Raw genomic sequence first — 21,913 nt, forward strand, 5'->3', positions numbered from 1 at the left:
AGGGGTTACACTCACTATATTGGTTATCTATTCTCCCCTTCTACCCAAGACAAGACTGGTGAGAATTGGTCTGCGTGTTCTAAGTTGTTCCTCCTCTCACAAGTAATCACACAGATACCTACAGTAACTAAGGCTATTTCAGTTTTTCATGTAGCAGGGGTACTTGTGAAGCTATGAATCCTAGACAGGTCAAGCTGGTCATCCAGGAAGAGGTGAAAGATGCAAGGATGCTCTAATGCTACTTAGCTGACACGGTTTTATCAAGATAGTGACTAATTGTATGGACTAAAATATTTGCAGATTTATGCGAAATATATGTCATTATTTTGGTTTCCTTTCAGCATTTACAAGATAAGATTTTTAATTTTAATGCAAAGTTACTATTCAAACATTTACTCAATACAAAAAAAAGGAGAAAAAAACTTGAAACATAAAGGAAACGGTCACGTTTACTCTTTCTATGTCAATGACAGGGGTTTTTGCTTGATTTTCATAGTAGAGCAAGTAAGCAAAAATAAGTTAGTCACGTAGTTCTATTGCTAAGCTCTATCTGTTGTCTCTTCAAACTAGAGAAGTGGGGATGACACAGCACCAAAAAGGACAATGTTTCCAGAAATGTAAAACATTGATGTCATCAGTACTTTGTGTATTGGGTTTTTGCAAAGAACAACAAAATTACAGTTTGGGGGGAAACTATTGATTGTATTAATACTAACAAGTGCGATTTACTTTAAAAAAAGGAGCTATTACTATTTATGCTGGGCCTTGATATTTCACATTTCACTGTAAATCAGGAAGGTGTTAACTTTTGTTTCTTTCTGGTTTCCACCTACTAATTTTTACATATATATGTATGTACATGTTACATACATAATATGTTTAAATGACAAACATTTTATTTATTAAACCTTTATCATTTACTTCTATTAAAATAATGTTTTGATAGTGTCTGTTTTAAAACATTTCCTGAGTACCAAAGGACTAATGTGCCTGGCTGTTATATTCACGCAGTAATAGTGGAGAGTACAATACTCTCCTTATCATCTATTCTTTACATACTCTGCATAAGGGTTGGTCAGAATGAAGGTGTCTGAAGGGTGCCTTTTTTTCTTAAGCAATTATAGAAGAGAAATAACTAGTTTCAATTTTTCCCTAGGGAGGAGCTGCTGGTGCATATAGTCAACATGCCTGTAAAGATGTAAGCTGGTTATATATGTATTTGCTGATTGTCTACTACTCTGCTTCTCGACTCATCTCCTTATTGCAAATTGCATTTGACTCTCTTCTGCAGAGCTATATTATTCTTCTTAAATATATTAAGGAAAATGGTGGTAGTCTGAAGTCTTATTCTGAGATTAAAAAGCAAAATTAAAAGCTGTTACATTGTCACTTCCTTAAAGTGTAACCATTTAGATCATAGATGTAGATCACCTATTATAAACACTTAATTTGTTAGCCTATTAAAATGTCAGAATTCTTACTGTGTAATGCTTTTTATCCATTAGAGTAATTGTCTTTGGATATTGCATATTGTGCAATACTATTTGGGGGTTTTTACAGTCTGTGCATTAATCCAATAATTCTTTAATCACTAGAGAAATTTCTATTGTCAATCTCATTTATTTCATTTGAACCTGAAAACAGATTTATTTTAAGATCTAACATGTTTTAAAATCACGAAAGCAAAAGAATCTATCAGAAAGACAACACACTCTCTAATGCCTGTTAGGAACTGAAACCCTAGCCAAGAAACTGCTGAATCATATGCTTAACTATAAATACATCATTAGTTATATTAATTCCTAAATATTAAATATATTTTATCTTTGCTTAATATGTAAATGTAAACTGTATTTGTGATAGAGGAACATTAGTCTTATGACTGTAGTAGAATGTTGGAAAAATTTTACTTCCGTTATCTTCAGGCAAGGTCAGTATACTTTACTATTGCCCTGGATTTAAGTATAGATGAAATCAGTTTGAATTTAAATGTATATCCTCTAAGAAAAAAAGCAATGACTTGTAGATATCCTTAACAAATTATTATATAAATAAATACCTGATTTATGTTTTTATTTCAGAGTGCATACTCATCCAGTGGTCTTACCTATGGCCAGGTAACTATGTGCTTTCCAACGTGTTTTTGGTTCCCTAAGCTACTCAGAAACTAAGCGGTTATGCCCAACTTTTACCAAAGAATAATAAAATTTGTGGAAGGGCATCAAGGAGCACTGTCTTCAAATGGTTAAGTGATAATCATATCCGGAAATAACTTCAACAAATTAGTTTAGTGTATGTTGTAATATCAACTTTGTTGGAAGTTATTTACTTCTGTTTTGCACAGAAACTCAATTATATTTATTCTGTAAATGAACACGTTACTTTTATTATGATTTTCCAAAAGCCAGTGCTGTCTTTGACAGTTAAAAAGAATTTAAATTCTTTTTTGTGGCTTTTGCCAATGCAGTTGTAGATATGGGTTGATGAAATGGAGATCTTCGCTGCACATGATTTTATTCTTTGTTTAAAACATTCCTATTCTTGTGTCACATCCCATTTATTCCAGTTCATAATTCAATGGTAGGTTTTTTTAGTTTTGGGGGGATGGGTTCTGGAATTTGGGATGGTTTCTTTTTTGATGAATGTAGAAGAGGTTAATTTTTTCTACCAATAGATTATTTTTATTATAAACAAACTTCTAATTTGGTTTAGATGGATCATTTGCAGCTTTTATACAGTGCTGTGTAAAACTAGCAAAATAATTGGGGTTTGTAGGAAAAAAATTAAACCTGTTGATATATTTCAGTTGTTCATTTACTAATTGCTGATACATTAATATTTTCCTTCAGAATCTTATTTTATTTGGTACTTTAGGGAAATGATGTTAGCTATAACATTCTTGTGGAAAATACTGCTGTAGTTAATTTGTCATACATTTATCCAAGAAAAAATGGATTCTGTGTTCTTTTACAGTCTGTCCCTTCTAGCAGTTCAGACTCCAGTAAGAAGGTAAGCATTCCTTTTTCTTTCAGTTCTAAGGGAAAAAATTCTTACAGTTGTAACTTGGTGTGACTCCCTTTATTTCATGGTACTACTGTTCCTTTTATCAGTTAAGGCTTTTCAAGGTTTTAACCCAGATTGATTCGTATGATTTGAGGCAGTTTGGTTCTTAGATGCCTTACACCAACTGGCTGTGCTGTGGTGGCTTTTGCTGGTAGTTGGCTTAACTGTATATAAAATAGAATTTCATAGATGTTTATGAGGATTTGTTTTAAAAAAGTTAGGATAGTGATGTAATTAGGACTTTTAAGGATACAGATTATGTAAGTATTATTCACATGGGGCTGAATGAGTGTGACTCAAAGCAAATGAAAGCAATAGAATTCATATTACTGCTGAATTTGACTCATAATATTTACATGGACTCTTCCTCTCAGTTCAGTCCCCAGGAAGCTCAGGGCTAATAACAATAAGTGTGTTCAGTAAGCACGCGGTGTACCCATTCACGTCCTCACAGATGGGGTTTTCATTTTAATTTCCCATTTTTTTAAGAATTCAAAACATACTGCTAGATTGGCTTTTTTAATAACTTGGTTTTAAAGATGTAATACTTCTCCCTGTTTTATACTAGAATTCTTTACTTTTGCTAGCGCCAACTCTCCTCTTCCACTTGATAATATGAACTGCTTTTGGTTTAAAAAAAAAAAAGGAGGAAAATTGCTTCTAATTGGAAAATATTAAAACCTAAAGAGAAGGTACTACTATAACATTTGGCTTAGTTTTATTGAATGAACTCAATATTAAGCCTTTTTTTAGCATAATACTGAACCAAAGAGAAAAGAAATTGAACTTCCAGTTTGGGCTGGAGAGTGGATATGGTACAATACACTAAATCCTGCTTCTGCCTCCGCAGCTGAGTCATTGTGTGCCTGGGCACACGTCTTTTACCTCCTTATACTTTTGTGTAGACCATGTATACATACACATTCTTCCCTGCTTGGTAATGTACATTAGAAATTTTTATTAAAATAGTATTTCATAGAAGCGGTCATCCATAATAATACTATCAGAGTTTATAAATTTAGAGAAGTCAGTATTCATTTTCCTAACATATTTCTCTATTTAGAGTTTATAAATTTAGAGAAGTCAGTATTCATTTTCCTAACATATTTCTCTATTTAAATAAACTCTGTGATGAGTAAACAGCTTCCTGTGATTTCTTTATAGGTAGTGGTCATTGCCAACAGCAACCCTTTTCCACCTGTGGTAAGTAGTTTTTCCCTATAATGCTCAGAATTTTGACTCAAAAAGCTTTCAAATATCTACATGCTTACTTTGTCAGAAACACTCCTGGTGTATGGAGACAATTCTCTGGCATGCGGGGTTTACCTGAGATGCACCATTATCTTCAGGGAAAGCCAGTAGTAAGATAGCAACAAATCTCGTGGTTCTGAATGCTATTAGTACTTGCAGAGATATTGGAGGAGCTGCAGACTCCAGACCTTTCAATGCATACAGCCTCTGTGTTCCTGAATAGTTTTGATTTTCTGCTTCTACTGCAATTTTCGACTGTAAATTCACTTCCATTCTCATTTTTAAACTATTAAATTTCCCCTCTGCTTACCTGGAACTCATACAGTCAGTCAAAAGTAAGTTTAGCCTTAAGGTGATTAAAGCGAGTTTGTATGATGTAACATTTGATATATATGTTTTTCTGAAGTTTAGTTTCTAATCAAACATCTTGTGTTCTAACCTGAATGAAGATTAAGATGCATTTGTTCTACGCTATACTTTCCGCATCTTTCTTTCACATATGATTATGTACTGCATCCAAATGATAGGGCCTTTTTTTCTGCTGCAATATTCTGTTTGGACAAGCCCTTGTGCAAAATAATTAAAGATTGCCTTGTTTCGTTTGCAGCGTCATACCTACCCCCAGGTAAGCATACTTTTTTCTTATGATGTCTATAGGAGTAATATAGTTCTTATGGGATCAAACCTGTTGCCTCAGGATGGTGTCTGCTACCGTTACATTTGTCTCTCATGCCCCAAAATTCAGCAAACAGATGACTGGATCAGGAATTGAATTTGTATGCGTGGTGATATATGTCCAATGCAGGTGATTGCAAGACAGCTTGGAGGGATGACGATGTCTTCGCTTCACTCACCACATTTAGAAAAGCCAAGCTGACTGGTAGCACAGAAAGGGCATGGCCTGTGCTCTGCTGCTCTCCACATAAGCTGTAATAGAAGCAGATGCAAGTGTAGAAAATTAGTTAGTGGGGTCAGGCTGCCCCCCTAAACTTTCAGAGCTGGGGAGAAACTAGTTTAATGGTGGGTGTTTAAGAATTTGATACTCAGTACATCACACGTACCAGCTTTCCCTTTATTCTCCCAAGTAAAATAGTACAACTTGGTATTTTCTGGTTAACTGCATTGCATTTAAACAAGTCAAATTAAATGTTCTCTGCGTTTTTTTGTTTTTGTTCTTCTTCCAGAGTTTGGGAAGTTCTGCTACTAGGATCATAGTACAGGTAGACATTCTTTCTCTATTATACTTTGGTTTTAATTGAAGCTCTGTGTCAGTAATTAAATAATGATTCACCTCTTTCAGAATAAGTAAGTGTGGATAACTTACGGGTATCTTAGATATCCACAAACTACCGTGGTGGAGTGGGGCATTTCTGTGGTTACAGCAAAGTGGATATCCTACTTGGTTACTGATTAAACACCATTGCAGCTGTTTCCTATAGTCATAAAATATTAAAACCTCTGTATGCTAATTCCATAGCGCTCTCAAAACGCGCAAAATCTAACCAGCTCAATCTGCTCAGGAAGGTGGATGGAGTTCTAGAACTTAAGCTTGAATGTTATTTGATGTTAAATCAAACATGCGTAAATCATAACCTGCACAGTTCCGTGTTCATTTAAACAGTATTTCTTTAATGGAAACAACTGGTTCAGCATTACATTTTTTAAAACCCTGCTGGTTAGTGCTTAGGTGAACTTTTGTTTGCTGTTGTATATATAACATTGCTTCTTGATAACCAGGCACTCGGAAAGTTGATAAAAATCCAATCTCAGTAAGAGTATATTTGTGAAGTATTACAGATACCACGCAGGCATATTTTTTTCTGTGTCCTTTCAATTTTAACCTGCCTGCCACTCTTCACAATTTAGGCTTTCCTTCCTTCATATGATAGTCCTTCAAACTGTGACAACAAATTCACACTTTCATTGAAAGATCAGTAGTAGGTTAACCCAGGTAGAATTTGTCTTTTGAAAATCATTACATTATAGAATTGGATTTTTCCATAACCAGTGACAAGTGCTGGCAGAGAAAGTGAGATGATATTATGATATTTCTGACTTTAAATGTATAGTGTTTAGATTAAACACTTTAAATGTTTTCAATATGGGTATATAAATAAAACTGAAGAATATGTGATTGCTTTCAAAATTGAAATGGAAAGATTTTCTGCGGTGACTTTTTCCTTTGGTTAAATTGTAACTGTGGCTTTTCCAATTTTTGCTTTGACAAAGCCTTTGTCTAAAGTTTGTTGTGCTTATCCATGAAAAAAACAGTCATAATAAGAATATAAATGGATATGAGTTTAATGGCAGTTTGTGTGGTACTTTGAAGGGCAAAATTATTTATACTCACTTGAGATATCACAGAATGACACAACGATGTATTATATGATGAATTTTTATTAAGAAAATGACACCAAGATGTAGAAATACTTTTAGCACGATATTTATGAAGGACAGTTATATACTGAAGTATTGAACGTTGTAGCACATGAAGATTGCATAAATAAAGTAAGAAAGGGCATAAGGAACTCTTTCTGGCTTTCAAACTGTAGTAGATATAAGGATGGAGTTGCTTCTTGAAATGTCTCAGTGCGGAAGCTGTTCCTCTTAAAAATAAATAATCGATGGTTTTGTTCCTGTGCAGGGTGCACAGAGACAGCAAAGCAGCAGTACTTACGTTCAGGTAAGTGAACTTAAAGAGGACTAGAAATATTCCTGCAGACTTCACTAGAACAGGGTCAGCACAAATTGGAAAAAAATAATTTCTTTCATTTTTAAATGTATCTCACAGGGTGCAGATATTTCTATTTCTCTAATTTTTGTTCATAAAACTGTCATCTGTTATTGGGATTCAACTGTTGTTTTTGGAATGCTCATAAATGTATTTCCACATGTGACTAGTTGAAGTGAAATGACTGCATTCCACTCGATGTGTCCTTTAAAAGCTGTACAAAACAGGAAGTGATTCTAGGCTCAGTATCACACCATAAATCCCATACTGGTAGATTCAGACCCCATTTATATTAGATCTCAAACTTCCAAAAGTTGTGAAAGTTGCTTATCTATATCAAGAACGACAGAGCATCGTAACTGTGGACCTAGGTGCAACATCTGTCAGCTTTATGTCAAGCCATACAGGTAAATCACAGGTTGGAAGGGACCTCAGGGATCTTCTATTAAAGCTATTGTGTTAAAAACAAATGTCTGAATTTACCAAGTACTGACATAAGGATAACATAAATTGCTGCGGAGTAACACCTGAGAATATCCATGGTATAAACTCAAGTAGGATGGCTCCTCAGAATTCCTCCTCTTTGGGGGAGTGGGAAAGAGGCAAGCCTCTGTCAATATTCCTCATACCAATACATGCAAAGGGAAAATGTTTCAAAAAGGTAGGCATGACTTGGAGGGATCAAGGTCACAGGGAGGCCAGTGCACAACATCACAAATACTCAAAATTCACAAGGTTCCCTTTGGTCCCTGCATCTCGATGCCATTCATGGCTTTTGCCGGGACTAGGACAGCCCGCTGCACAGATGCTAGCGTACTGCTCTGTCTGCTTGGCTCAGGAAGGGCCTTTTGGGGAAACTCTTGTGCACCTGTATTTCCATAAACATTTTGCTCTTTGTCAAGGCCTCTGTATAAGGTGGTCATTCTCTTTTTCTAAAGGGTTCCCCAGGCAGCCAGTCCTATGGCCAGGTGAGCCTTTTTTGCTGAAATGTGTTGGGCTTTTCTGTAGGGACCTGCCTGGGAAATGGACTTTGGACTTTGGTTGGGCTTTTTTTGTTTCTTGGCCTTGCTGAGCGGTCCTTGATTTTGGTTCATACCTCTGAATTACTGTGAAGGGAATAGAACATAGTACAGAGGGACTTCTGGTGGAAATGGGCTTTTCTGTCGCAGCTGTGCTAAGACTATGGCTTTGTTTACAGAAGAGTTCTTGCCTTTCTTGCAGGGCTACCAGTCTCAAGGTGGCACTTCCTATGGCCAGGTAAGTATTAGTCACCATACAGCATTTAAGAAGGTGGAGTGCCATGGTACTGCAAAAGGTAGCAGATTTAAATTTTTTTTTCTTAATTTATACTGAGTTCCTACAAAAAAAAACCCCAACCTGAATCCCTTTCAACTTTTTTCTTATTAAAATGGGTTGTGTTTTTAATGGACAACTGCAGGAAGCATGGGTTCCCATTGCTATCTGATCTTTTCCATGGTTATGGAATTTTAAAATTTGTGTTAGGAATAATCTACTTGGTGGTGTTCCTGTTCCAAGTGATTTACATAGTGCTAGACAAACATATGGTCAGTTCTTTGCTGTCTCCTTTGGTCTCAGTACAGAGGAACAGTGCTGAGGAGCTGAAGAACATTGGGTGAAGTCCGCAGCTGCAGGATGATTTGGTCTTAGAGTCTGCAGCTGATGGATATTTCCCTCCCCTTACAGTTTTTATGTGAACTAAAGCAGCCCTAAGATAGCTACACATTTTGTCAGGATCTTTATGTAAATAGGAGAAACAGTTTTCTTCACAAAGACACAAACTTGAGAGGGATATCTGCTTTACAAATACAATAATTATGAATCAATATTTACTTTCTTGCAGGGCTACAAGCCTCAAGGTGGCAGTTCCTATGGCCAGGTAAGCATCAGTCAGTCACCAGTCAGAACACAGCATTTGAGAAAGTGAAGTGCTATGGCACTGCAAATGCACTTGGCAGTCACTCAGAATTTGAACTGCAAAGGACATTTTCTCTGAAAGAGTGTTTTCTTACATGCAAAAATGACCCACATGCTACTTACTTATCTGGAATCCCAGCATGTGAAATCATTGCAGTCAGCATCGTTGTGAGGGCCAGAAGGAAGCCCAGGCTCTCCATGCTGCCCTGCATACCTTTAGGAGGTAGTTGCTTGCTTTTCCTAGCGCAGGCTGGATCCTTCACAAGGGGGAAGTAACCAAATGTTGTCCTTGTTTTAGGGTGGGCCAGTTTACTCGAGCAGCAGCAGTTCTTACGGCCAGGTAAGCACACTGGGGATTCTGTAGGATGTTCCTCACTGATCTCTCTGTGACCAGCACAACTGGCAGAATTTTGAGAGAGGTGTTCCCTCCCTTTGGCACTCTGCATCTCGATGCCATTCATGGCTTTTGCCGGGACTAGGACAGCCCGCTGCACAGATGCTAGCGTACTGCTCTGTCTGCTTTGGCTCAGGAAGGGCCTTTTGGGGAAACCCTTGTGCACCTGCATTTCCATAAACATTTTGCTCTTTGTCAAGGCCTCTGTATAAGGTGGTCATTCTCTTTTTCTAAAGGGTTCCCCAGGCAGCCAGTCCTATGGCCAGGTGAGCCTTTTTTGCTGAAATGTGTTGGGCTTTTCTGTAGGGACCTGCCTGGGAAATGGACTTTGGACTTTGGTTGGGCTTTTTTTGTTTCTTGGCCTTGCTGAGTGGTCCTTGATTTTGGTTCATACCTCTGAATTACTGTGAAGGGAATAGAACATAGTACAGAGGGACTTCTGGTGGAAATGGGCTTTTCTGTCGCAGCTGTGCTAAGACTATGGCTTTGTTTACAGAAGAGTTCTTGCCTTTCTTGCAGGGCTACCAGTCTCAAGGTGGCACTTCCTATGGCCAGGTAGGTATTAGTCACCATACAGCATTTAAGAAGGTGGAGTGCCATGGTACTGCAAAAGGTAGCAGATTTAAATTTTTTTTTCTTAATTTATACTGAGTTCCTACAAAAAAAAACCCCAACCTGAATCCCTTTCAACTTTTTTCTTATTAAAATGGGTTGTGTTTTTAATGGACAACTGCAGGAAGCATGGGTTCCCATTGCTATCTGATCTTTTCCATGGTTATGGAATTTTAAAATTTGTGTTAGGAATAATCTACTTGGTGGTGTTCCTGTTCCAAGTGATTTACATAGTGCTAGACAAACATATGGTCAGTTCTTTGCTGTCTCCTTTGGTCTCAGTACAGAGGAACAGTGCTGAGGAGCTGAAGAACATTGGGTGAAGTCCGCAGCTGCAGGATGATTTGGTCTTAGAGTCTGCAGCTGATGGATATTTCCCTCCCCTTACAGTTTTTATGTGAACTAAAGCAGCCCTAAGATAGCTACACATTTTGTCAGGATCTTTATGTAAATAGGAGAAACAGTTTTCTTCACAAAGACACAAACTTGAGAGGGATATCTGCTTTACAAATACAATAATTATGAATCAATATTTACTTTCTTGCAGGGCTACCAGCCTCAAGGTGGCAGTTCCTATGGCCAGGTAAGCATTAGTCAGTCACCAGTCAGTATACAACATATATGTGACTTTCCCATGTATGCATTGAGAACTCTGTGGTTTGTTTCTTGAAACAATATAGTGAGTTCTCGTTAGAAGTAAGAGTTGTGAACTTATTTTTCATATGGGTCTGCGAACAATAGGTCATTGAAGCAACTCCTTACGACTTAGAAATGAGTGCATGTAGGTGTCAGCTTTTTGATGCCCTGTAATATTTAACATACATAAGACTTTACAAGAAAATTTGCAGTATGATGTAGCTCTGGTCTTCTATCTTTTAAGCCGTCGGGCAGCTAAAGCCCTTTAAAATTTATTTCTCTATTTGAAATGGACAAAAGGAATACGTGGTTTACTCAGCTGCTCTTTTTTTTTCCCCCAGCAGGGTCAATCTTCTTCAGGTGGCAGCAGTGGTTGTGGACAAGTAAGTCCTCTTTCTCCAAACTATTTGAAAACTGGACCCAGCTTTTTTTGTAGTATTAATGTATTTTTCAGTACATTATACGTTTGTTAGTTGGAATCTTTTGTTTTCACTGGTACATTGAATTATCTAGTACAGAGAACAAGAAAGGCTGATATTTTTGGTCGTTGTAACCAAAATGAAGTGGCTTCTCCCATGTAGTGTTACACACCGAAGGTGGACAAGTAGCCATTCGTCTGTCTCCTCAGTAAACAGATAAAGTCTTTGCCTAGGAATGATTTTTGGATGTTGCTCTATTTAGTTCCTATAGAAAGCAATAAGATCAGAGAGTGGCTCTTGTGGAATAAGAAATAGATTAGTAGTTTTCATTCTGGTTCCATTTCAACTTGTGTATGCCTACAACGGTGTAAAGACAGGGTCCTTAATGATGAGGTCCCAGGTGAAAGGAGCTTGGATGAGGCCATGATAGTAAACACATGTTCAAATAAATATATTGGGGAAAGCAACAAGAATGAAAGAGAAGTATAAATACAGAAATTTTTAGCAGAAGTATTAGGATTGGTATGAGTTAAGTATGAATGGAAATGCATCTGAAAACATAAGAAGCAGTACAACAAGGATACAGTTAACAGCAATGAAACTGATAAACACTGGAAAATGTGTTACTTCTACTAAAGCTGTGTCACAGGTTGACTTATCAACAGGAGACCTGTGCTCTAATAATGGGAGGGTGACAACCAGGGTAGAACTAATTGTGTGTACTGTTTCTCATCCTGTTATCCCAACAGCAAGACAGGCTGTAGCCAAAATATACTCGAAACGGGGAAATGAAAGGCATTGGGCAGCGGCGTTGCCTAGGATCTATGATGGGTGAATCTAGTGAGGTTCTATGGTAGATGCTCATACAACAGTAACAGTTGATTCCTAAAAGGGCTGTCCAAAACCACCAACCTAGTTCATCTTTACCAGTCAAAAGGAGCTAGGATGATACAGAGACACACCAATTGCCAGCCTACCTAGCTTGCCCTGTGGCACAGAAGTAGCCCTGCTTTGATCATCTGTGTGCATGTGTCTTGGTGCTTGTGAGTATGTGGGTATGGGAGATGCAGAGGGAAAAGGCACAGACTTGAAGGGTTAAATAAAATTAAACTCACCCTCTGTAAAGTTTTATGTTGAGTTTTTTGATATTAATCCTTGCATAAGACATTTTAAGAAAGCTAATTACTTTGCAAGAAAATGAAAACTGGGGCACTTACCTTTTGGTTTGTTTGGTTTTTTTTAACAGGGTTTTTCATATGATAGCAATCCCTGCCACCAGGTAAATGGCCTTTCTCCTCTGATTGTAAGATGCATCCAAAATTAGCTTTGCCACTAACTCAATTAGTACCGACTTCAGATTCACAGAGTTCAAATCCATATAATCTCACCAATTGTGAGATTAGAGCTCGCTATCTTCCTATACACAGGAGCATCACAGGGGCTTGGAGGTCTTTTTCCCCCTCTTTTTCCTAGCATTGTGCCTGTGAAATTTATAGCTCTATAGGATATTAAGGCCAGATTCTGGGAAGAACAAGTCCTTTGCAGAGCTGCTCAACAGGCACTGCTTAAATCGGGGCTGGAGCTCACCAGCCTCTCTGTGAACTTTTCCCATCAAAAGTCAGAAAATAAGTTTGGACTGCCACTTGAGGTTCCTGAAAGAGCCTGGCTTAACAATTCATTCAGTTTGTGAAGGATAGATAGCTACATGCGTATTTGTTACAAGTTTCAGTTTTGGTATGCTAAAACCCACTATCCTAAAAGACATCTGCTATGTATAAAGAAACAATCTCTGTAAATGTTAAAAATCAGTAAGAAAACAGTAATAGATTATATCTTTTTTTTATTTGTGATACCTCTCTTGATTCTTACTGATTTTTCACAAGAAATAGAAAAATCTGATACATTCATTGTATTAAAAAATACTATGCTTTAGCAATATAAATATATACTATATAAATATAAAAACAACAGAGGTTGCTGTAATATATTACTATAATGTGGTATAGTATATACAATGCACTTTATGTCATATGTTATTGTAACTTGAAAGAATAATATATAATATAGGTATATATTATTTTATAATAGCTTTTCAAGTTTTTTTATAAAGAGGAGCTATTTCATTCTAAGACTAAAGGAAACACATGTTGTCCTAAAAACTGTTAGAATATTGAAAGATAATACTTTTCATTTCACTTCATTTTCCTTTGCCTCTTCTGGATGAAGTCTCAGCCCCATTTTAGTGAAAGGCAAATATCCCACTCGCTTCAATAGCTTAGGATTTCACTGTTCTCATTATGACTTCTGACACTAATACTTTTACAAACGTCTCTTCTGATTTCACTTGAGGAGTTACATGCTGAGTGTTTTATTTGAAACCTGTTCCTCAAGGCCACTGTATCTCACAGCAATCTGTGTAATAACGCTACTAAGGGAATTTTTCATTCCATTTTTATAACTTAGGTTTCTACAGGAGAAAAAACGATGCATTCTCTAGAGGTTGTTCAGAATGAAACTCATCTGTGCCCTAGGCATTACTTAAACATAAATGTTTATGGTTCCTTGATATATGTCACATCTAGTATTTATCTTTGCACTATTGGCAATCCATGATTACTGCGTTAGAAATCCTTCCTATATGGCTTATCTGCCTCTGCTCCATACTGCTCCCAAGCAAGTATCATAACTTTCATAAAAAATATTCCATAGCCAAAGAGTAAGTATCTAAAGCATGTGTAATTATTTTTTCTAATTTACAGGGTGGATCACAGGGGGGATCACAGGGCAGTCAAGTAGGTAGTTCTTTATTATTCATTAGTAAAAACCTTCTAAACAGTTCTAATCCAGAGTTTTTGCTCATGAGGGTGTAGACTTTTGTAGAGTTTCCCCAGCTCTAGCCTGTAACTTATTCTCTTCAAATGTACTTTTTACCAGCCCTGAAATTCTACTTACGTAGAAAGAATTTGGCAACCTAATAAAGCTAGCTCTGGATTCTGATCAAATTCAGCTCTCCAGCATTATAACTGTTGCTGTTGTGTTTTCACAGGGTGGATCATACTCCTCACAAAACTATGGTGGTAGCCAAGTAAGTCCTAGATTACTGTCTTCTCCCACTGAGGTTTTACTTCACACAGGTTCCATGATGGCTGATCAACAGCCAATCTGCAATATCGCAATATTAATTCTAATTTCTTTTTTGGCTAGCAGAGTGGATCATCATCCTCACAAAGTTATGGTGGCTACAAGGTAGGTAGACCTTGTTTTTTTTCCTGGTAAGAATTTTTATCATACCTGATAAGTTAGCTAGATGTCTAGAAAGTTGTATTTGTTCAAAGGAATCCCAGGCAATTGTTTATTCCGGCTTTATAGTGTCTGAACAAAATCAGTTGCTGCTGAAGTAGGGTTTATATTTGTTTGGTTTTTAGGGTGTATCCTTCTCCCAAAACTATGGTGGTGGCCAAGTAAATAATGCTCTGTTTGCCTTACTTGTATGTCACTTCATACAAGCTTTAGCCTCTGCTCAATCTATATCCTAATTTTCTCTGATTTTGGTTGGTTTGTTTCTTTTAAAGGGTGGATTGTCCTACTCAGACACCTATTATGATAATCAGGTAACTAGTTATTTCTTTCTCCTAGTTAAATATTATTACATGCTAATCTTTGTAGACCCTGCATCATATTTCTCAAAGATGTACTAAAACATAATAGTTCCTGTGTTGTTTTTTTTTTTGTTTTGGATTGGTTTTCGTTTTTTCTTCACTGAAGAATAGAACATTCCCTGTAAGCAACTATCGCAGCCATGTATTTGCCTCCTTATTTTCCTGGTCAAGATCTTTCTTTAACTCAGCTTTTTCCCTGCATGAGCCTCAATTCTGCCTTGCAGAGTACAACATCAAAGTGTATTTTTAACAATCCTTTTTTGCGAGGAAATAACTGGTGTCTGACATCCTTCTAGGATTCACAAGCTTCCTCAGACAGTAATCCCAACGCTTGTGAAGATGTGAGTATGCTTTCTCTAAGGTATTTTAATCACAACATTTTTCATGTAGATGGGAAAACATTGCACTGCCAGATGCAGTCTTCTGAGCAGAATGATCCAGAAAGAATGTTGAGTTCCAACACTAGTTGCTGTTTCAGCAACTGCATGTTTCTTACTGCAAATTGTCATAGAAGTGTTTACAGATACATTTTGTGCTTTTAAATGCATTTAAATTGATGACATGAAATATGTATAAAAATATTTCAGTGGCTTTGCAGTAAGAGGAGATTTTGCCCAAAATCTAAGGTTATATTTTACAGTAATTAAAAAAAAAAATCCCATAGACAAGCTCTAAATACATACAATTAAAGAAAGAAGAGAGATCAAATACAGTGGCAGATATTCCACAGCTTTTCATGTTACATTTCTACCAATCTAAAACTGCTATTAAAATGTTTTTCAGACTCAAATAGTAGGATTTCAACCTAATTTAGACAAGGCTGTAGAGCATATGAGCAACAAATTCTTTCTGACACTGCATACAGACGTAATAAAAAGTATCAGGTTTCTGTAAGGTTACTCTATTTAAATAATTCTTAAAGAAGGCAATAATGTATTCTTTTCCAGAATGACACTACCTATAGTGGCAATGGTCAGGTAAGTGCTTTTTTCTGCAGTATTCAAATTCTTATGATTAATGACAGTGTTAGTAACTGAACACTGCTACATTAGACGTGTGGACTCCTAATTGTAGTGTATGATTGCTTTATAATACCCTTCCAAAAGTTAATTAAAGAATGAGACATTTCTCTGTACTCAGTCCCTTCAAGGCTGCTGCACAACTATTTAAAACTGCACAATACTTCTAAGAATATATACTAACACAGGTTTTTTGTAGTGTATGCACTTGACTGGATAGTTATTTGGGAATTAACCATCTGTGTAGGTGAGGCTTGCAGCTGCCTCAAGCCTTTTCCACTTGTTCTAATTTAAGCTTACATATATGCTAGTATTGTAATACTTAGTATTTATCCCCTGGTAATACTCTCTCTGTCAAAACTGCCCCTCTGTCCTACAAGCAGAAACTGTGATTAACAAGGGTAGTTTGTAATCAAGCAAGCATACTGTTGTGTAAATGAATGACATTTTTCCTTACTTCTTTCTGTTCATAGAAAAGCTTTTTTCCATCTGTTACAGCCTCCTTTTGTTTTACTGCCATCTAGAGTAACCTTCTGCCATCACCTACTTGCCTTTTCTTCAGTTGTCAGCCACATACTTCACTGCTTCATTTTTTTCCCTGTTTTTCCTCCCTAGTACCAAATGTATACTAGGAAGTAAGGAGGCCTTCTGAAAACATCTTTTGGTTTTGCTTGTATTTACCTTGAATGCATGCACTAGGTGCAATGCAAAAGGTTCTGCAAAAAAAAATCCTTCAGCAGTAAGCCCTGTTTAAGTCTCATCACTTCCTCCTTTGTTCACAAAAGACGCTGGACTTCATTGTAAAAGAGTTTATTTCTAAACATTCTCACAAAGGAAAGTGGGGAATGTTGAAAAAACAGCCCAAAAAATCTCATGATACAGATTGTTCTCTAAACCGCAGTTGTTGAGCTGAGGGAAGCTCCACTAGGCAGGAACTTCTGATGAAGGGGTGATAAGGTGAAAAGGGATGAAGAATATCATTAAGACTCTCACTGAGAGTAAAATGACAGCTGTGGCAGCGTGTTGCTGATGGCGTAATGCAGAACTCCTGAGAAACTAGCCGAAATTCAGGCGACGAGCTTGACACAAACTTTTTGCTTTTGTACTACAACCTTTACTGATACTCAAGCCAAACTGGAATCACCCTTTGAATATACTGTGGACATAGCTTGGTAAACAAACTGGTTTAGAGTTTCACAATTTCATGCTGAACTGGGGGGGACCTTGCTGCCTTACTTCACTGTTTAGTAGATGTGTTTTACGGTGCAGTTAAGTCAGAATTTTGTATTGGTTCCGCAGCAATAGGCTGATGGGGTTTGGATTCCTATCTGTACCATATGAGGGTTTCAGCAGATAAGTGACGCTCTCCTCTCTTGCTCCAAAGCTAGTCTATCAGTGTTAGTTACTTTTCTTTTCAAATAACTCTAATACAATATTTTCCACTGTGTTATTTAGTGAAAGTGAGGTCAATTCTCTGGATGTTCTCCTGTCCCAAAATATGCCACCTTGACAAGTTTAGGTAGATTTTTGCTGAAAGTATTTTATGTGGATGGCTGCAGCTACAAAGTGATAACTGGCTTCTGGCTTCTTTACAGAGTTCTGGTTGTGCAAAGAAGAAGATGGTTGTTGCCCGAGTAAGTAACTTTTTTTTTTCTTTTTTCACTGCTTGTAGGATTTTTGCCCTAACTATACCTAAATTGTCCCAGATATGCCTAATTTTTCCCTAACGATGTTTGTCCTAACTAATATTCTCCTATTTAAGGAAAAAATAAAATAAAATAGGTTGGCTATTTGCTCTTTGGGTGAATTTTCTTTTAAGTAAGTATATATATGGAAAAAAAAGACATTAAGATCCTGCTATGAGGTATAGGGTAGCTCAAGTTCCTGTTCTTCAGGAAGTATATACAGGTTTGGTGCAAGCTAAAGTTAAAACTAAATGAGTGTCATGCAAACAGAGAACAGCTACAATTTTAGCTGAGCTAAGATAGAATAATGAAGGAAGAAAGAAAAATATTTGGTAATTTCTTGTGCTCAGCATGTTGTGGAGGAGATATGGATATGTGCATTGTACAGCTTCAAGTCAGACTCGGCAGTAGCCTATAAAAATTATGTGCAAATAACCTTTTACTTGTAATAAGGCATTCCTACTCAATGTTTGCATTAAAGGGTCTGGATTTGTTATAATACAGAAAAAAAAAAGGCCTGTCACTTATCATAGAGTTTTCATTCTCTAACAGTAAATGTCTTTGTTTTTTACAGGATACATCACATGTTTTGAGCAAAAGAGACTATGATGTACAGGTAAACCAGTCTTGTCATTTTTTCTGAACTACTGCTGGTGTTACGCCTCCTTGGTGCATCACCTACAAAAAGAAGAATAAGGATCTTGTTCCATAACAGAGTATTCTGTTTAGAGTTAAGTAGTCCTTTCTCAATAGAACTAATGATTTTAATTTATTACCCTTACAGAAAAATTAGTAATTTCTTGTTTCTTCACAGAATGAGTCGTCTTCTTCAAACAACAGTCACACTAACCTCCAGGTAATAACGTGGTGTCTACTGCTTGAACTCATTGCAAGGAACTTCCTGATAAATTGTCTTTAATTTCTGAAAATTAGGTTCCACTAATTTATCTGAGCTGAAGGATGCTATTTTGATTTGGCAGCATTTTCCCTATAATGTTATAATTTTGCACAGTTGTAAATAATGATAATGGGCCCAGAATTACTGTCTCCTCTGTTCCTTCACTCCACTAAGCAGGTAAGCAGTGCAGGTGTTTCTTTACATGAAATTTGTGGTTTGCAAACAACTTTTACAAAATATTTTGTGAATCTTTTTTCAGAAACAGTCCTGCTCTAGTGATGGTAATGGCCAGATATATAACTCTGTTTCACTTAGAATTTTGTTAACAAGGTATATCTTAGTGATTATGTCCTTCTGTTACAACAGTAGGTCCAATTTTCATATTCTGTAGACTTATGTTCTCCTGCAGCAGTGTATATGTTATAGAATTAAGGTGTAATTTAACGGATCCAGAGTGGCACCTGATCCTATTTTTCTTAATATTTTGTACTGTATTGGTACCCGTCAGCTTCCCAGGGATCTGGAATCCCACTATGCCCAGCATTATGTACATGTAATGCTAGCATGGTCCTCTGTCTCGGAGTTTGAAGTCTAATTCAATAATACAGTCAAATCTCTGAGCTCCAGAGAGTCTTAATCAGTTTTTCTGATATTGATTCCCTGTGTATTGTATCCAGTCACTAATTAAGTTTTGTCCAAATTTCTTTTCATAATGATCCATAGAGAGTTCTGAACAGATAATGGTTGTTGCTGCAGGGAAGTAGTACAAAGAGTTTCACCTTACTTCTTGCTACATAATTTTATACATGTTAGATTCTGATAAAATGCTTCTATAAAAAATAATTGGTTTCTTCACAGGGTGGATCATTTATTGCAACTGGTAGTGGATCAAGTAGCCAGGTCAGGATTTTCTCTATTTTTATCTAGTCTGTCCAGATAGCTTCCTGGTAATTAAACTAATTAAATTCAGGAGTCAGAGTTTAAGCCCAGTAATTTTGCATGGGGGACTGGTGATGTTACGTATTAAATTGTAAATGAAGTGACCCTGTTCAGATTACATTTATCTGAAATGGCTCTCCGAAATCCCTTCTTAACACTGTTTCAATTTCACACACAGTTTATTGGTGAGAGAACAATGGTGATTCTCTGTACTCTTGACTACCCAGACAATTCTCTCCTGATGAGACATCTGTCACTGAGACATAGCACTAAGAGACGTAGCATCAGTGTAACTTCCAAAGCACATGTTAAACGTACAGAGCTATGGTGTCCACTCATTTGTTCTAGGGATAGGAAAGGTCACAGCTACTCTGTAGTCCCACAGTCTGTCTTCCCCTAAACAGTTTCATTTCTGAAACAAGATTTTATTTTAAACTTCTACAAAGCAATAATTGTTTCCTTTTTTTTTTTTTCATTTCTAGGGTGGCTGCATTTGTCCTGATGGAAGCAGTGGTAGTAGACAGGTAATTCTTTTTCCTGAGTTTATATTTCACCTACATAACAGAGTATTTTGAATTAATCACCTAGTAAGGATGGGCACTTGGGTAACACTGAACATTATTGATAACTTCCTTAGTATGGATAGAATTATATACAATGAAATGGAACTAAGAGTCACACCTTAACTGCATAATTACCATTTGACCATTAACTTCATGTAACTGTGCTGGTAACCCAGATGCTCTGTCAGTTGGCTGTTATGCGCTAATTATTCATTTCTTTAAAAAACCAGAGTCAATATGCCATGTACTAACCACAGAATTTAATTGCATCCGTCTTAGGCTCCTTGTTCTTATCACTGGTGCAATAAAGTATTGTAAAATGTCAAAATCTGATAACTATTTCAAAAGATAATCTCTAAAATCAATATTTAAACTATTCTTTCCCATAAAGAGAACAACTACAATGTCACCATCAGTGGCACTGAATAAACTTTTCTCTCAGGCAACGCCTCTATGCCAGAAAAAAGTGCAAGGAATGCAGTTACATGGGCATTACAGGCTAGCTTCACCCGGCTTTGCCAGATGAACATGGACTTTAGAGTCACCTCTCTTCTACCTGAAATCTAATTTTTTGAAGCTTTTATTGAGGCTATACTTACATAAACCCATTAGAATGGTGTAATTTTTTTGTTTGTTTTCAATTTCAACACAAATCATATTGTGGATTATTACTTCTATAAAAAAGCATGCTATTTAGGCAAACTATTTGTATAAAGAAATTACTGCTTTCTGAACCTAACTGTCATTAACATATAGCAACAGTCATTTCTGTCAGGTAAAATACCACCTCTTTCATATAATTGAGGCTGAGCAGTAATCATGACCTGCATGTTTTAAAATATAGGCTGGTATATTAAAACAACTAATATTGAAACTTCATCAAGGAAGAACTTTTTGTCCTGTGATTGTAATGCTGGATAAGCAAATCCTTTTCCAAGGAAAAAGATGGGCATCTTTATGCAAGTTTTCATTCTCATAGGGCTTTTTTCTTTGCACGCTTAAATTGGGTCAAAAAGAGGCTAGGCTTAGTTTTTAACAGCAAGCCACCACAGCTTGGCCAGGCAGAGGAGTATGTATTTAGTTGCTATCAAACAATAATTTTCAACATGAAGAAAAGACGACATCTAAACTGGATGTGTTAGAAAACCAGTTCTCAGTGCAGAGGAGTCCACTTTGATACAAAAGAGACTTGCAATTCAGTTTGTGGTAGTATCAGCTGATACAAATAGTTTATGATAACTAGGTAGAAACAGTCTTGATCTTTGCCTTCAGCCCACAGTAAAGTTCAGCGATCTTTGCAAAGGAATAGACTGAATCAAAAACCAGACTTACTCTCATTTTCTGTCCAGGGTAAATCCTTTACATATGGCAGTAGCAGTGCTTAAGATTAGCATGTAAACACATTGGTCATGATAGGCAGGTTTGTTCTTCTGCATAAAAATAGCAAGGTTTAGGTAGATGTATATGTATAAAAAAACAGCATTCACAAATCTTATCTAAAGGAGACAGTCATTTACTTCCTTGAATATTCTTCAGCCCAGGAGGAAAATTCCTGCAAAAAGCTCTCTTCTAAACATAAAAGCTGTAAGTTACATGAAGGTATCTTCAAACGTAGAAAAGATTACAAATGAAGAGTCAAAGCTGTACATACTTAAACCATCTTGTTTTAAAGGAAACATTGGATTTTCTTATGTGGATCTCCAAATTCCTCACGCTGCAATTTTTTTCTAAGCTTCATCTAAAGACAAGAGTTCAGTCAACAAACAGTCTCTGAGGAAGCAGTCTAACCATAGAATAATATTTTATTTTGTATATAAAGGGGATGTGACCATCCTAATGGATGTTATGTACTGGTAAAAGTCTTCTCCTTTAAGTGACAAGCTGAAAAATCTCCTCTCCTAAGCCCTATTTACACTCTGGAAGTTTACTATTCCAGCAATTTTTAAAACCACAATCAGGGTCATGATCATCTATAAAATACGGGGCAGGCAGGTATGACATAGGATTCTGTGATTAGAAAGTGTAAAATGACAAGTTAGTTGTTTTTTTTTTTTCAGGTCTTTAACCAGAACACAAAAGTACCTGCTAAAGCTTTCCTTATCTCTAACA

General features: G+C 36.6%; 1 protein-coding gene across 1 annotated transcript in view; it reads left to right on the forward strand.

The window, feature by feature from the left end:
- The window catches only part of LOC135314126 (loricrin-like), a 73,408-nt gene that overhangs the window by 39,465 nt on the left and 12,030 nt on the right, over positions 1-21,913 (forward strand). Inside the window, exons 13-37 of the mRNA XM_064455784.1 lie at positions 1,157-1,198; positions 2,082-2,117; positions 2,974-3,009; positions 4,228-4,266; positions 4,922-4,939; positions 5,499-5,534; positions 6,959-6,997; positions 7,984-8,013; positions 8,907-8,942; positions 9,279-9,320; positions 9,611-9,640; positions 10,534-10,569; positions 10,964-11,005; positions 12,288-12,320; positions 13,801-13,833; positions 14,088-14,126; positions 14,246-14,287; positions 14,614-14,652; positions 14,997-15,041; positions 15,648-15,677; positions 17,315-17,353; positions 17,979-18,020; positions 18,219-18,260; positions 19,161-19,202; positions 19,724-19,765. Coding sequence (XP_064311854.1) covers positions 1,157-1,198; positions 2,082-2,117; positions 2,974-3,009; positions 4,228-4,266; positions 4,922-4,939; positions 5,499-5,534; positions 6,959-6,997; positions 7,984-8,013; positions 8,907-8,942; positions 9,279-9,320; positions 9,611-9,640; positions 10,534-10,569; positions 10,964-11,005; positions 12,288-12,320; positions 13,801-13,833; positions 14,088-14,126; positions 14,246-14,287; positions 14,614-14,652; positions 14,997-15,041; positions 15,648-15,677; positions 17,315-17,353; positions 17,979-18,020; positions 18,219-18,260; positions 19,161-19,202; positions 19,724-19,765 — 930 coding nt within the window. The remainder of the gene's footprint in view (positions 1-1,156; positions 1,199-2,081; positions 2,118-2,973; positions 3,010-4,227; positions 4,267-4,921; positions 4,940-5,498; positions 5,535-6,958; positions 6,998-7,983; positions 8,014-8,906; positions 8,943-9,278; positions 9,321-9,610; positions 9,641-10,533; positions 10,570-10,963; positions 11,006-12,287; positions 12,321-13,800; positions 13,834-14,087; positions 14,127-14,245; positions 14,288-14,613; positions 14,653-14,996; positions 15,042-15,647; positions 15,678-17,314; positions 17,354-17,978; positions 18,021-18,218; positions 18,261-19,160; positions 19,203-19,723; positions 19,766-21,913) is intronic.

Source organism: Phalacrocorax carbo, chromosome 6 (assembly GCF_963921805.1).
Source record: "Phalacrocorax carbo chromosome 6, bPhaCar2.1, whole genome shotgun sequence".
Classification (NCBI taxonomy): Eukaryota; Metazoa; Chordata; class Aves; order Suliformes; family Phalacrocoracidae; genus Phalacrocorax; species Phalacrocorax carbo.